The sequence below is a fragment of the Lepisma saccharinum genome, chromosome 3, assembly GCF_977018435.1.
Source record: "Lepisma saccharinum chromosome 3, izLepSacc3.1, whole genome shotgun sequence".
In the NCBI taxonomy this organism is placed as follows: domain Eukaryota; kingdom Metazoa; phylum Arthropoda; class Insecta; order Zygentoma; family Lepismatidae; genus Lepisma; species Lepisma saccharinum.
This window is the reverse complement of record NC_139231.1, coordinates 76276161-76290264: the sequence shown is the minus strand read 5'-3', so window position 1 is coordinate 76290264 and position 14104 is coordinate 76276161. Positions and strand designations below refer to the sequence as shown.

The 14104-nt window shown below is 37.8% G+C and overlaps 1 protein-coding gene across 1 annotated transcript in view; it reads left to right on the top strand.

Moving 5' to 3' along the window:
- Window positions 1-14104, top strand: part of LOC145985576 (follicle-stimulating hormone receptor-like) — a 193078-nt gene that overhangs the window by 152813 nt on the left and 26161 nt on the right. The window contains exons 5-6 of the mRNA XM_083119646.1: window positions 3296-3370; window positions 5407-5472. Of these exons, the coding sequence (XP_082975772.1) occupies window positions 3296-3370; window positions 5407-5472 (141 nt within the window). The remainder of the gene's footprint in view (window positions 1-3295; window positions 3371-5406; window positions 5473-14104) is intronic.

The window sequence follows — 14104 nt, the reverse complement described above, 5'->3', positions numbered from 1 at the left end:
AGACAACAGGCCACCCAGTGACGGAAACTGTGCCAGGATAAACCTTTTCAGGTATAAGAGAAGTCCAGTCTCTGTTTATATTACAGGCGCATATTTTCATAAAATCGCAAGTAATCCTCAAGATTTCAAAGAACACCAACATTTCCCTTACTTACATATAAATTCTGTCATATAGGTAGAAAGAAAACTTTGAACTAGCAACACTGTAGGAATAATAATTGGTGCATCGAATAATTATACTGATCGTAATTTTCTAGAAAAAATAGTGTTAAATAAAATTGGAATTCATTTTTCAAATTAGAATTTGTAACTGAATTTCTGTTTGAAATACGCAAATGTATTTCAAATAATATTTTTTAAGAATTCTATGACGGGCAGGCAAAGCAAAGCTACAGATGTCGCAACGAAAATGAATTTTTTTTTTAGATCTTATCAAACATTTCCATTATAATGAAGAAAAATTCCACCAGAATTTTTTTTTATCACATTATTATACACAGTGGAAAGCAAACTCTATAATGAAAACATAATCTCTCTAACTGAAATTTTCTGGCGCTCAATTCTCTCTTCGAAAAACAATCACGTCCATTATATTGAACTTATAAAACTTTCAACTAGAAGAAGTATTTTAATTTCTTGGAACAAACAAAAAAAAAATAGAGCTCTCAGATAAAGAAAAAAGTATGAAATCTTCCTCCTTTGAAAAGTAAAATTACTTGTGTGTTCTTCCAAAATTGAAATATGTCCGAAGACAACAAGGAGGAGGGCTTTCTTCTTTCACTCCTGATTCGTTTTCACCGCCGCGTTTTTTTTTGTTTGCTTCTTCTCAATGATTTCAGCACTGAAGAAAAGTTATCTTCTTCCGTCAAATTAGTTTTGTCCTCTGTTCTTCCTTCTACTTGAATTAGTCCTCTGAAGGCAGTGTTGCCAGAGGCAATAAAGTTTTCCTAAACGCAAGGACATATTACACAACAGTGGACATTATTTAATGAATACTTTATTATGAGTCTTCAGGGAGAGGGGTCACTTAACCATCGCTTGAATTTTGAAACAACTAGCTATTTATTCTTAAGTTTGTATTCATTCTCCTTTTTTTCCTTTCTTTAGAATTTCACTAACCTTGCCATGGGATTGAATCTGTTTCTTTTGGCTAATTTCTTACTTCTTTGGTTTATTGTTTCTTTCACTACCTCTTGTCTCCGTTTTTATCTCGTTTTCTCCCCTCCCCCCAAATTACATTTTCTGTCTTACCTTCTTCCTCGTCTCGCGCATTCTCTCGAACTTATCTTTCCTCCTCTCTCTCTCTCACTCATTCACTTTTATTTCTCTTCTGTTTCTGTGTGTGTGGTGGGGATACGCCCGCGCGCGTGTGTGTATTTCCTGCGGCTATCTCTCGCCCTGTTTGTCTTACAGCAGTTTCGCGGATTTCACGATGACTCTCAAACATGAACCCTCGTGGTCTTTATTAAGACCTCGGATTTTTAGGTTCTAAAAAGTGTGCTTTTAGTTTCCTAAAATAGGCTCAAAAATCCTAAAATTGGTTCTAAAAACCCTAAGATAGGTTCTACAAATCTTAAGTTAGGCTCAAAAAATATTGAAGTACGTTCAAAAAAACTTAAAATAGTTGAAAATTCCTGAAAAATGCTGATTAGGTATAGTCGCCGGCAATGAAAATGGGACACCTATATCCTGAAATACGCACTATATTGCATAACGCTATGTGTGTTGCCTAACCCTACGGCGATGGCAGAACTTACCATTGGAAATTTGCTACTAAAATCCACTCTTCGCCGTATAGTTAGGCAATTTCTTTTTTCATTTTTTCATGTTATCCACAGTCAAACTCCGCAATTTTGTCTGTGAGTATCATCTTATATGATGAAAATAATATTTCAACAAAAACAGTCAGTGGTGCAAACTTCAATGCTGAAAAGTTAGTTTGCAACGCGAAAGTGAGCAAGACCATATAGATCAGACCACTTTGGATTGTACAGGTAACAGTGGCACCAGACATTTTCCTTTGTTTAGAGCTTTGAAAAATCACCATGGAATTGGAAGAAGGGAAATAGACAGAGAGTACGTTTCAAACACGTTCGTCAATGAATTATTTTCGTAACCAAGCAAAACAAATGCCTCTGTGTGACATAAAAATCATGTAAAACCTTTAAAAATATATAAAAACCTAAAAAAAAGTAGGTTCTCACAAGCAAAATAGTTTTTTAGGTAATATAAAACTTCATCAGTTGTTGCGTTATTTAACGAAACGCTGACATAACTTATTATTTCTTACATACCTGTAAAGGAAAGAATAGGTTAAAAACCTAAAATCCGAGATCTACTCATAAGTCAGTTGACAAAAATATATTACGGAAATTGCTTCGTTTGTAGAGTGGCAACTCTGCTTCAAGGTCGGAGACATAGTGTTTGATAGTTTCGTCCAGAGAATAGTTGAAAAATTCAGAACTTTCTGTTCAAAAATATTGATGAAAAAGTTGTTTCTTTTTTTGTTTTTTTAATAAAACTTAGAAGTAGACACCAAGACCAATTTCCTAGATTGAATACTGCTTCAGATGGGTCGACATATCTACATTCTTTTTCTGACAGATGTATTGCAAACTCTTCCATTATATAGCTAATGTAATTTAAGTATGTTACTTGCCATAATTTTGTATCAATTTTTGCAGGGTTACGTGGTTACTTTTCACATATTGACCTGTCTATTGGAAATTTATATCAAATAAATTTATTTAACATTATCAAACAATCTAGTACAGATTGACAAGGACATTTCACTTTATGATTATCAAACATCTTAATCAAACGTTTTATATGGTTGTTTGTTTTTTTGCATCCGGTAGTCAACCAAGCTCCCGACACTGCTTCGCTGCTTATATACTGTGCGGTGGCAGCATAAGCGAGTGGTGAAAGTCTGAACTAATCCAACTAATGTAAAAATTCCTAACGTAAAATCACTAAAAAGAAGTGTTAATACTTACGTATGTGAGAAAGATATTTTAAATTCTGCATTTAACACGATTTTACTTTTAAAAATAATAAATCCGCTGAGCAAGGCTCTTTTATTGACATTAAAAACATTATACCGGTAAAAGTAACGTTTCGACCTTGGGTTCCAGTGTGATATCTTTCATTTTTTTTCTTCTTAGTCTGAAGAAGGAAACGATACGTTTTTTGTGTCTTTTGACGTGAAAAAAGGTGCCTTGCTCAGCGGATTTAGTGTTTTTGTAACGTGGGAACGAGGCTTAATTGTGTTACCTATACAATTCTAATATTTCAGGAGATTCGTCCACACGGGGTTAGAAGATGGACCATACTTGGTAACTTTGGAAGAAGTCAGAATTATGCAAATGATGTAAGTAAATAAGTATGTATATATGTATGTGTGTGTATAACTACACGTATAATTTTAATGCTCACAATATATTTTATGAATTAACATAACAATGTGTTGACGTTTTGTAACTTATTTTATAGAAGAGATTGAAAACGGTTCTCGACACTTATCTCGTATTTGTATTTTTTTAAAATTTAAAGTCGCATTTCTTCCACTTTTGGGAAATCGCGACGACGAGGGTGAGTGGTGATTTAATCAAATTGATGAAGGGACACTCACAAAGACCGCCCATGGCCAGATCGAGACTCGAATCGAGGAACTTCGGCTGTGATCTCGAGACTTATCGAGAGACAATTCTGTAAAATCGATATGAGATCGAGAGTTCAATTTGGAGAACATCGTTTCGTTCCGGAGTTTCACCTGAATAAAAACTGCTTTAATATGCCACTTATACAAACATACTAAGGGAGAGACGACGTATAATTGGCTGAAGATAGATTTTATGCTTTGTTTAACGTGCAAGAACTTACATTTTCACTTTAGATAAGAGTATTTTCACGCCTATATGTCTATTATTTCGTGACTCGAGAGGAAACACCTACTTGAGATTCGAAAAACAAAAGACTAAGCCACGTCTGACACGTCTCGTGTGGCACTACCTGTGCCAGGAGTCGTTGAAGCAAGCGAACGAAAACAAATCCTGCGCATGTAGGACTTGAGAGGGCTCGACCAATGAACGCGTAAGGGAGAAATGGCTTGCGTGGAGGGCGACCAGCCGTTTGCAGCCGCGCGCACTGCTTATCTCCGTCCACTGGCTTTCTCCCCTTCTTTACCGTTATGCGCGCCGCTGCTCTGCAGACTCCTTGGAGAGACTGCCGTCTTATGATCTTCCAGAAGCATTCGTGTAGTAGAAATCATTTAAAAAATGGTATCATCTCTAAACTACAAGCTAAAAATATGCAAATCGGACCTATCTTTAAAATCATTAGCGGACTGGTGGAAGTACTTACCAACTTCAGACCACACATCACAACGGAGACTCGTTGCATTCCTGACAATAAAAGAAATAAAATAATTGACATGTAATTTTCATACTAAAAAGCAAGAACAGAAATATTAGCAGCAAACCGAAGGTGATGTTTTACTATAAACGAAATTTGCAACATATTTGGGTCGGCACTAATGATATAGGCTCACTTACATCCAATGTTGGCTGTATATTTTTATTCACTTGAGAATGAACGTATCCAAGGTGTGTAGCCAGAGCTAACACCAAGAGGGGGTAAAACTACCGCTTACGCCTATTTTTTTTATTATGTGAACGTTACCTTCGTCTTATTTTTGGAAAATATTTCTTGGAAAAATATTTCAAAAACCTTATATATCTCTCGTATTAAACCATCGAATCTAAATTTTCCTACATTTCCTAGACTGCACTACATAATATGTTTTAGACTGCACATGATAAAAACATATCGACTGCAACGATCATTGCGAATTCCGTATTTCATGCGCAAAATCAACTTCTGGCATCACTTTCCTGTTTTCTCTGGCGACTCTGCAACATCCCAACTATATTAAAACACATTCTCAAGGCGGGTCTGTTGAGAATGAAGATTTGTTGTACTGTACGTACGTGTGTGGGGGATGGGGCTGGGGGTAGTGGAACCCTTGCCAACACCGTATATTTTCAGGTTACACCACTGATTTTAGGTGTACGAGGAAGAAGGAGGTGTCAAAGATAAAAGTGACTTTTGTGTGTACAATAGTTTTCACCTATTTCGTAGACAATTCCAAAATTACTAGGATGAACGTAGATTGTAAAATTTGTCATTGATTCGTTCCAATTCTTTAGAATCCATATTTCATTTATGGTGCCCAAAATTCCCAGGAAATTCCTAGCAGTTGTCAGCCTATGATAATAGTAATACTAGCTTCATATGACACATTTAATGTTCCTGATAATCTCTGTATTAGTGTGTATTTATAAATGTATTTCTAACATATTAATATTTGCTCGCTGTATAATAAATTGTATTTCTTTGGTGTTTCAGTGAGCTGGACAACAACAGAATCAAGAGTATACGTTCCTACTCTATCAAAGTCAACGCTGAGGCTCTGTACGTATCAAACTTAACTTACTGGAGTTTTTCCTAATATACTGTATATATTTGTGTGTGTGTGTCTGTGTCCATATCTAATCCAAATATCTATCTTCCAACTGAGATTGATGTCTTTTTTTTTATTAATGTACGTGTATAAAATATATTTGTTACACGGTGTTTATATTATATTATATATACAGGGGGTATCATAAGTAATGGCGCAAACTGACAAGAGTTGAAAGTACACCATAATAGAAACAAAAAAGTTTCAGTAAAAATGGGTCTGCAAACGAACCGTTTTCGAGATAATTGCGAATGTGTGGTTACAAGCCGCCACTGACTTCATTGTTTGTAAACGTCGTCCTAGTTGGTAAAATGCTAATAATACAGTAAGAAAAGTCATTGGAGATCTCAATTGAACTTTCTACTTACTTTAACAAACGTTACTATGTTACATGTTACAATTACTGTACACTCGTACCTGTTAAAGGAGGTGTTCAAAGTGTCGTCCTTCCATCTGGATGCAATACTGTACGCGATTCCGCATTGAGTTTCGAATTCTTTCGAACACTTCCGGTTAATTTCTGAATTGGTCACAAGCATGTACAATTCTCTATACTGATTGTATCCATCCTGTTTGATTACAACGCCACTTGTTCTGTTTTGTAAACAAAGAGCAAACCTCGGAACGTTCAAGGAGTAAAGCACTCGGTGTTTACAAAATGCAATCAGTGACTGCTTCTAACCACACATTCGCAATTAGCCCGTTTTGCCGCCTGAATGCTGGCAACCACACACAACATTTGATTGCATTTGTGACGTCATATCCCGTCGTGAAGCGATGCGTTCCAGGGTTACCAGGAACACACATATTCTGTGAAAAATGACATAGCTACAATCAGCCACATTGTGTACCGTAAAACAAAACGAGAAAACACGTTACGTAACCTAACATGAAGCAAACAAACGATACGAAAAATGGTAGAAAGAAAATAGAATTCAAGTGGAAATGGTCATTACGAATTTTGTCTCAGCTTACATGTCAAATATTTGCAAATCTAGTAGTTACCAAGTTGGCATCTACAATTTAGTCTATCCACTTCGTCCTTCTGATACTAGTTGTCTGTTACACACTGAACAGATGACAAAATAGAAATGAAAGAACTCAAAATTCCAAAGGTAAGCGAAACAGAATATAATGTATATTCAGGGAATTATGAGGCAAGTGAAAAATTGTTGAAAATACAGGGATATAAGTAGTAGTAAAACAAACTCTCCGGCGACTGTTAATCTACGCACCGGGTATACATCTAATAGTTTGCAGCTGTGAACAGGGCAGTATACTCGCTAATGATTCATCTTCATCATTAGATTGTTACTGTGGTTGTACGTGTTTTAGCCGTAATGTAACAACGTGAACCTCTGATACTTCCGTTATCAGTACAAAGGTACCACAAGGCATCTGGACACAAACCTGTAGATATCAACCTTGCACGAGATTTGGAAATATAATTGAAATGTAGCTGGGCGTAAACAGCCACATGTAAGCTCTAAGTCCAATAAAATTTATTGTTGTTGATATTTCACACGTAGGCTGAGACAAAATTCGATATTGACACTTCATTTTGAATACTTTTTTTTATACCATTTCTCATATCGTTGTTTCACTTCCCCTTCCCCTAAGATGACTGCTGATCTTCTGGCTGGTAGGCTATGATGTTCGGTCTACTGAACGCGTTTCTCGCTTCGTTTTACAGCTAATAATGTGGTTGGTAGTTTGTCATTTCTCACACAATTTGTGTGTTCCTTGCAACACTGCCGTGCGCTGTTTCGCCGCAGGAAATGACGTCACAGATACGATGAAATGTTGTGTTGGGTTGCCAGCATCCAGGCGGCAAAATGGTCCTTTTTGAACGACTGTAGTGTCGAATCGACGCACCGAGAAAAATGTTACTGAGAAAATTTGTTTGTTTTGATGTCCTCTATACGAATATGTGGTCCGTGGGCGCCATTAAAATGACACCCTGTATATACCTGCTATACATCCTTCATTCCTGCACGAGATACAAACAGGAGAGTCGCCACTGGGTGGGCTCTAGCCCACCTTAAAGTAGTCTCAGCCCACCAGTCTGCCCACCCAAATAGAATGAATACATGATATAGGCCTACATTATTTAGGTAACACAAAGTAACAAGTTAGTAAATAATACAAAGCACACAAAGCGGCCTTAAAAATTGACTAACATAACTCAGTTTCACTTGAAAAGTGAAGTACGTTTCTAGATTCTCCACTAGGTTGGTTTCCTTTCATTAACGTTAGTATTGCCCACGGGGCGACACATGTCCCGTGTCGTCTCGTTTTCGAGACGGGACAGGCTTTTAAAAATTCGGGATGAGACGAGACTGACCATCTGTCCCGTCTCGTTTTCGAGACGAGACACGAGACGGGACGAGACGGCTCATGAAAAGTCTCGTCTCGTCTCGAAAAAAAAAATACAGACAAAATAATTAATCAGTTCCAAATAATTATTTACTCGGAATAAAGTATTTTTGTTTGAAACTCAAATCAGCGTCTTTTACATCCAAAAAAGGCTCTCGTACTTATTTTTAACACTCTTTCGAAATCCATCATTACTTCCATTTTTCAATGTATTCAAACATAATAATTTTGTTTTAATAGTACTCCAGATTCAAATACATTACTAAAATATCGATTCAGCAAGGACGTGTTTAGGGCACGTCCAGGGGGTTCGGACCCCCCCCCCCCCAAAAAAAAGACTTGCCAAGTACAAAAATTAAATAATGAAAATATGCGATGTTTAACATTTCTTTATAATCGATGGTTATTTGTTTCAATTTATTTAAAGGCAGTAAATATTTAGTTTTACAATTCCTTTATTTAACATTAGTTTGATGCGTGTGTGTGTCTAAACAAAAGCTAACGCAGTACAATGACTCTTTTGTTGCATAACAACAACAAAATTATTTTATTGGGAGACGCTTGACACTAAACTATCCTACAGCACTGTCAGTGACATATTTAGGGGCGAAGCCCACGTTTCCGGATCCCACCCCCCCCCCCCTTCGCAACAAGACTTATCAAGTACTAACATTAAACAATTAAAATATACATATTTAGCATTTGCTGTATAATCGAGGGTTATTTCCGCCGAACTTTGAATGACAGTACCAAAGATATTAATCTGAAACTTTAATTTTCGTAAACTGGATCTAATATTCTTTCTTGTTATTTAATAAATATTCAACTCTTTATCTATTTGGCACTGATTTCCTTGCCAGGACAATTGCTTTTTTACAAATTTTAGCGATCTTAACTACACGTTAATGAATACAAGATAATGAATACATGCTTTTATATCTATATTCTTACACCGATTTCTACCTACAATAAATATTAATTTAATAGTATTTATTAATTTGTATTATTATAATTTAATATAATAATATAATTATTTTAATTTAAACGTTTATATTATTTATTATTATTATTATTATTTCTGAGACACTTAGTTCGGACCCCCCCCCCCCACCGAAATGCATTTCTAAATACGTGCCTGCGATTCAGATATCTCTTTGTAAAAATATTGTGATAGAAGAACTGTTCTCAATAATTTCTTTGAGTGAGAAATTTATGAAAATATTGTAAACCTTACGAAGAAAATTGCGGGCTTTGTTTGCTTTTTAATATTAATGAAATTATTTGTTTATCCTTAAAACAGCTGGAATGTTTTTAACGATTTCAAAGTAAAAATAAACTACTGCTATAACGCTTAAGCTATAGAACGAACCTACAGTAATGAATGCAATCTTTCGAACCGTAGCGACGTGACAAGCTTGAGAGGATATCGATTACCCAGTGAAGTGATGCCACAAATCAGTCCCTTACTTTTAATTGATTGTATCTCTTCGCTGGATTCAAGTGTTCTTTTGCTCTATCTTTAGTTCCTGACCGCGAGGTGTGGGGGAGGGATTACAAACAGCAAGGCAGATTACAGATCCTTAGGTGACACGATTTTATGTGGAATTTCTATAATTCCTTATGTGGGAATATATCGTGTTGTAACGATAACAATTATTGTATGCCTGCCTTACTATAGCCACAGTAGTTTGGAGGAATAGGGTATGTTCTAATTGCTACTGGCTTTCCTGGACTGGATTCTGTAGAACAGCCAATCAGAGCAAGGTTTGGCCATGTGAAGATAATCTGCGAGTTTGAAAACGGGAGTCTGTGGTTTTCGAGTGCTGGATGTTTTTGTTATTTTCTCCGTTTCTCGATAAAAAAAAGTAAAGAGATGATGTGCAGTGCATTCCTGTTCAGTTCATTAATATTTAGGTATTTATGCAAGGCGATGAGATGTGTACGCGACATTTTTTTTCTGAATTAATCCTGCGAATCTCATGTTCATCAAAAAGCTTGTTCGGTACGCATTGATTACCATTTTTTTTCGAGCCAATTTCTAGTCCATACTTTTCTTTTTCAATTTTTAATAAAAGCACAAAGCAGTATTCTTCAAATTGCTCGTCATCTTTACAGATTGTCTACTCTGCGCAATGGATCATGGGAACAAAAGTCTATCGGCAAGTACTGTAACAAAACATCTAACAAGTATTGTGTGAGGCGAAAACAAGCAAATGGGTAGCCAGTCCAGCGCCAACTAGGGCATTCCTACTGGAAATCCAGTTCCGTGTGATTCGGGCTTTAGATACTGTGCGTTGACGTGAATAACATATCTTGCCTGAAGTCAAAGGAGTAAGAAGAATCATGAGACAGGCAACAAGCAGCATCTGCCGCTTGGAAATGAACACTCAGTAATAAATGCAACCTTCGAAGCGACACGACGAGCGACACGTGTCGCTTGTCGCATGCGTGTCGCTCAGACTTGGCCGTTTTCTAATAGCTATAGGTAGTGTATAGAGTCGTCTCTGTCTATTGGCAGCGCATGCGCGGGGAATGCCCGCCTATAGACTAAATGAGATTGTGTCGCTTGTCGCTTCGGTGCGATAGTCTCGTGTCGCTTGGGGATTTCACCAATCGAACACAGGCTTGTGCAGCCTCTCGTGCCGCTACGGTGTGCAATGTTGCTGTTGATGGGCTCGTTCCCAAGCGGCATGTGTCGCGTGTCGCTTCGGTGTCAAATCTCCCTTACATGAAATCTTTCGAACCTAAGCGACTCAACAAACTGCTCGTGTCGATCGTGTTATAATGAATACCGTGTGTCGTGTCCCCTCGGACTGTTGTTTGTGCATGCGCGGTGAAAGTTGCTTATAAACTGAAGAGGCCTGTGTCGCTTGTCGCTCCAGTGTTAAACTATCGTGTCGGCTGTCACCCAGCTCTGAACGCTCACTTTAAGGGAGCTTGCAGACCAAAGAAATAGGCTCTTGGAAACAAAACTTCCGTAAATGTAACCTTCTGAACCGAAGCAATACGACAAGTTGCACGTGTAGCTGAAACTCGGTTGTTTTCTCAACATTGTGCGGTGTGGCGCCTCGGTCTGTTGCTGGAGCATATACGGTGAATAATTGCCTAGACGGAAGGGGTTCGTTCGTATCGCTTGTAGCTTTGTAACATTACAACTCAACCTGCGAATTGTCTCCTGTCGCGTGTTTCTTCGGTGTGAAAGTTCCCTTAGTGTATGATGGATAGATGGACGTCAGAAATACAGAGCAGATTCCATAAACTATCTAACTATTGGTAATCAACAAACTTTATTTTAGACTAAATATTAATGTGTCCTCCTCCGTAGCCGAGGGTTAAGGCGTTCACTCGTCTTGAGATCGTTCGCTGCGGGACGGCGTAGGTTCGAATCCGGCTCTGGTCGGAATTTATTCGGTCTACGTATAGGGCCAGTGGCAACCCACCATCGTGAGGAAATTGGGGAGCTCCGAGTGAGTGAGCGTAATCCGGTCGCGAAGTCCTACAACGGCTGGGGGTCGGTCGGGCTGACCACCCGTTCCCCTAGTCTGGCTGCAGATCTCCACGTCCTCTTGGTGGCTCGGGTGGGAGGGAGGCCAGCAGTCGGTAGGTAAGCCTTGGCCCGATATTGGGCTGTTGCGCTATAGGATTATTATAAATATTAATGTCCTTGTAGTGGGCAACACTAATTAACGTGCGCTAAAATGATCACATTAAACTTTTAATACATGTAAACCTACAAAATTGGAAAAATTTATTCAATAAATTTCTTCAAAATGGTTATTCCAGAATTCTTTTTAGTATTCCGGTAACTGTGACTAAATGAGTTTTGGTAAATTAAATATATATATTTTTAATGTTATCAGTTGAATATAATTTTTCCATTATTACTTTTACAAACTTCGTTCGTCTTGTAAAAGCATAGAGAAGATTTTCTTTAATCGATGAAAGCTTATTTCGTTTATTTTTAAAATATTCATTTATTTTTACAAAATACATTTATATGCCGAATTTTTAACACTAATAAAAATTTCATACAAAATATTTGTAATAATTGCATTATAAGTATGAATTTGAGCCACGAACAAGCATGCTCCAGTACAGCTCAACGTTCATAAACGTCACTCCACCTTGAAGAATTCCCAGCGCCGGTCCTGGCCATGACCACCGAACCAAAGCCCACCTAAAGATATTTTGTCCACTCTTGAGCCCACCCCAAGAAAAATTTCTGGCGACGCCACTAGATACAAAGATATAACATAACGAATATTACACAGCTATCACATTAGCATTAACAATTAAAAATAAAGACCAACTGCATTTAAAAATATCTTCTCCGGGCATGAACGAGTCGGCCATTATTTTAAACCGATCAATTTCGATCAAATGCAACATTAGACCGGGTGCCCAAGACAATATTTGACCATATTTCTTAAAACCTACCACAATTAGTGTTGTTTCATCTTTCGCGACTTGCCTTCATCTCACCCGCCCCACCCCCCTACCTCCGATGCTATTTAAATAACGATTCCCTAATGAATTACTTACGCGAGTGTGTTAATAGGACAAAGTGTAATATTTGGGCCAAATTTGGTTGTGTAAAAATAGCCCATGATTGTTATTATTGTAATACGAGGTGGCTGGTTATCTGTCTTTTTTTTATTTCGAGATTTAATCTTTTAAAGATTCACTAAAACTTTGGTGGAAAATGTTAACCCAACACCCGCTGCTGATGACGAGGATCTTTAATGTGAGCGTTTAATGGGAGGTTTTATGTCTCTTTCAAGAAGACTTTGCTTGTACTCGTCACAGTTTGAAATATATCCTTGCCTGCAATACTCTCGGCAGTCGATTAAAAATTCTCAAAGTGCTGCTCCCTGGTGGTTTACGCCAAGAGTCAGAAACAAAGAGACCAGAGACGTCGCCTGAAGTTGGAGACTTGAGGCTTTCATTGTCCTTAGTTTGCTTTGATGAATAACCACCGAGGTGGAATATGCGACAGAAGGACTGAATACATTTTAACTCTCATCCGCCGCCATGTTCTGATGAATTCTTGTGAAGCATCCGGTTATACCTGTGTGTGTGCGTGCAAGGCGACTACGCTATCGAAGAGGCCATACACACACACACACATACACACTCGTGGTACATTCATGTGTGGGGGTGGAGTTGCATTACAAGGGTCATTCTATATCCCACACAAGTGCTTCTTGTAGCGTGCCACTTCTTTTGCAAACAAAAAGGGTGACGGAGATAGAGAAATTTTCTGTTTGTTTAGAGGTTATCTTTCAACGATAGCCTTTGGCGTCTGTGAAATTTATTTGAGGGGGATAGAAGTACACTTTGGTCGAAGGATTTATGGAAGTATGAGAGCGATATATATATATATATATATATATATATATATATATATATATATATATATATAGAGAGAGAGAGAGAGAGAGAGAGAGAGAGAGAGAGAGAGAGAGAGAGAGAGAGAGAGAGAGAGCACACCTTACTCAAGCATTGCCTATTACTCATACAAATCTTTCGACTTTGAAAGATGATTTACGAATTATGTATAAGCTTTCATATACCATATAGTATGAAAATCTAGTTAGCCAATAAGAGTGTCAATGTTCATAACGAAAGTGACGGAAATAATCATTATGCAATTTCAAGTTCGTATAATCTTGAAAATGAAAAGGAGAAGAATACAATTAAATAGGTCACCGCGTTCCTGCCGAAAACCCCGCAGAAGAGCTAGAATTTCCGATCTGGCAATCATGTCTACGATCGTCATGAATTCGATGAACAGTAAGAGCCGATAAGAGAGAATCAAATTAAGGAATTTCCTCGAGCCATTCCCCGGGAGAGACAGAGAGAGAGAAGCTAAATTAAATTTATATCTCGTATTGAAATTAAGTCTCACCCGCGCTCTAATTACGACTATTTACATCGACAAGTGGCATTCGACGTTCCTGCAAAAGAGCTCCGAGAACAATGCGTGCTTTGCAGCTCTCCGCAATTATCTTGCCTTCCGTTTCATTAACTGCAAATTTAACATATGCAGCGTGGGGGAATGCTTAATCCCTTGTTTCCTGACTAAAGGATTCGATTGAGAACATGCTTGACTGAAACAGAAACGCTGTCTAATGCTCTTGTGTCAGGCATATCAAATAAGCTGCTAGATTCTAGCGTTTGTAACAAGCCCGATAATCCTAAATCCTT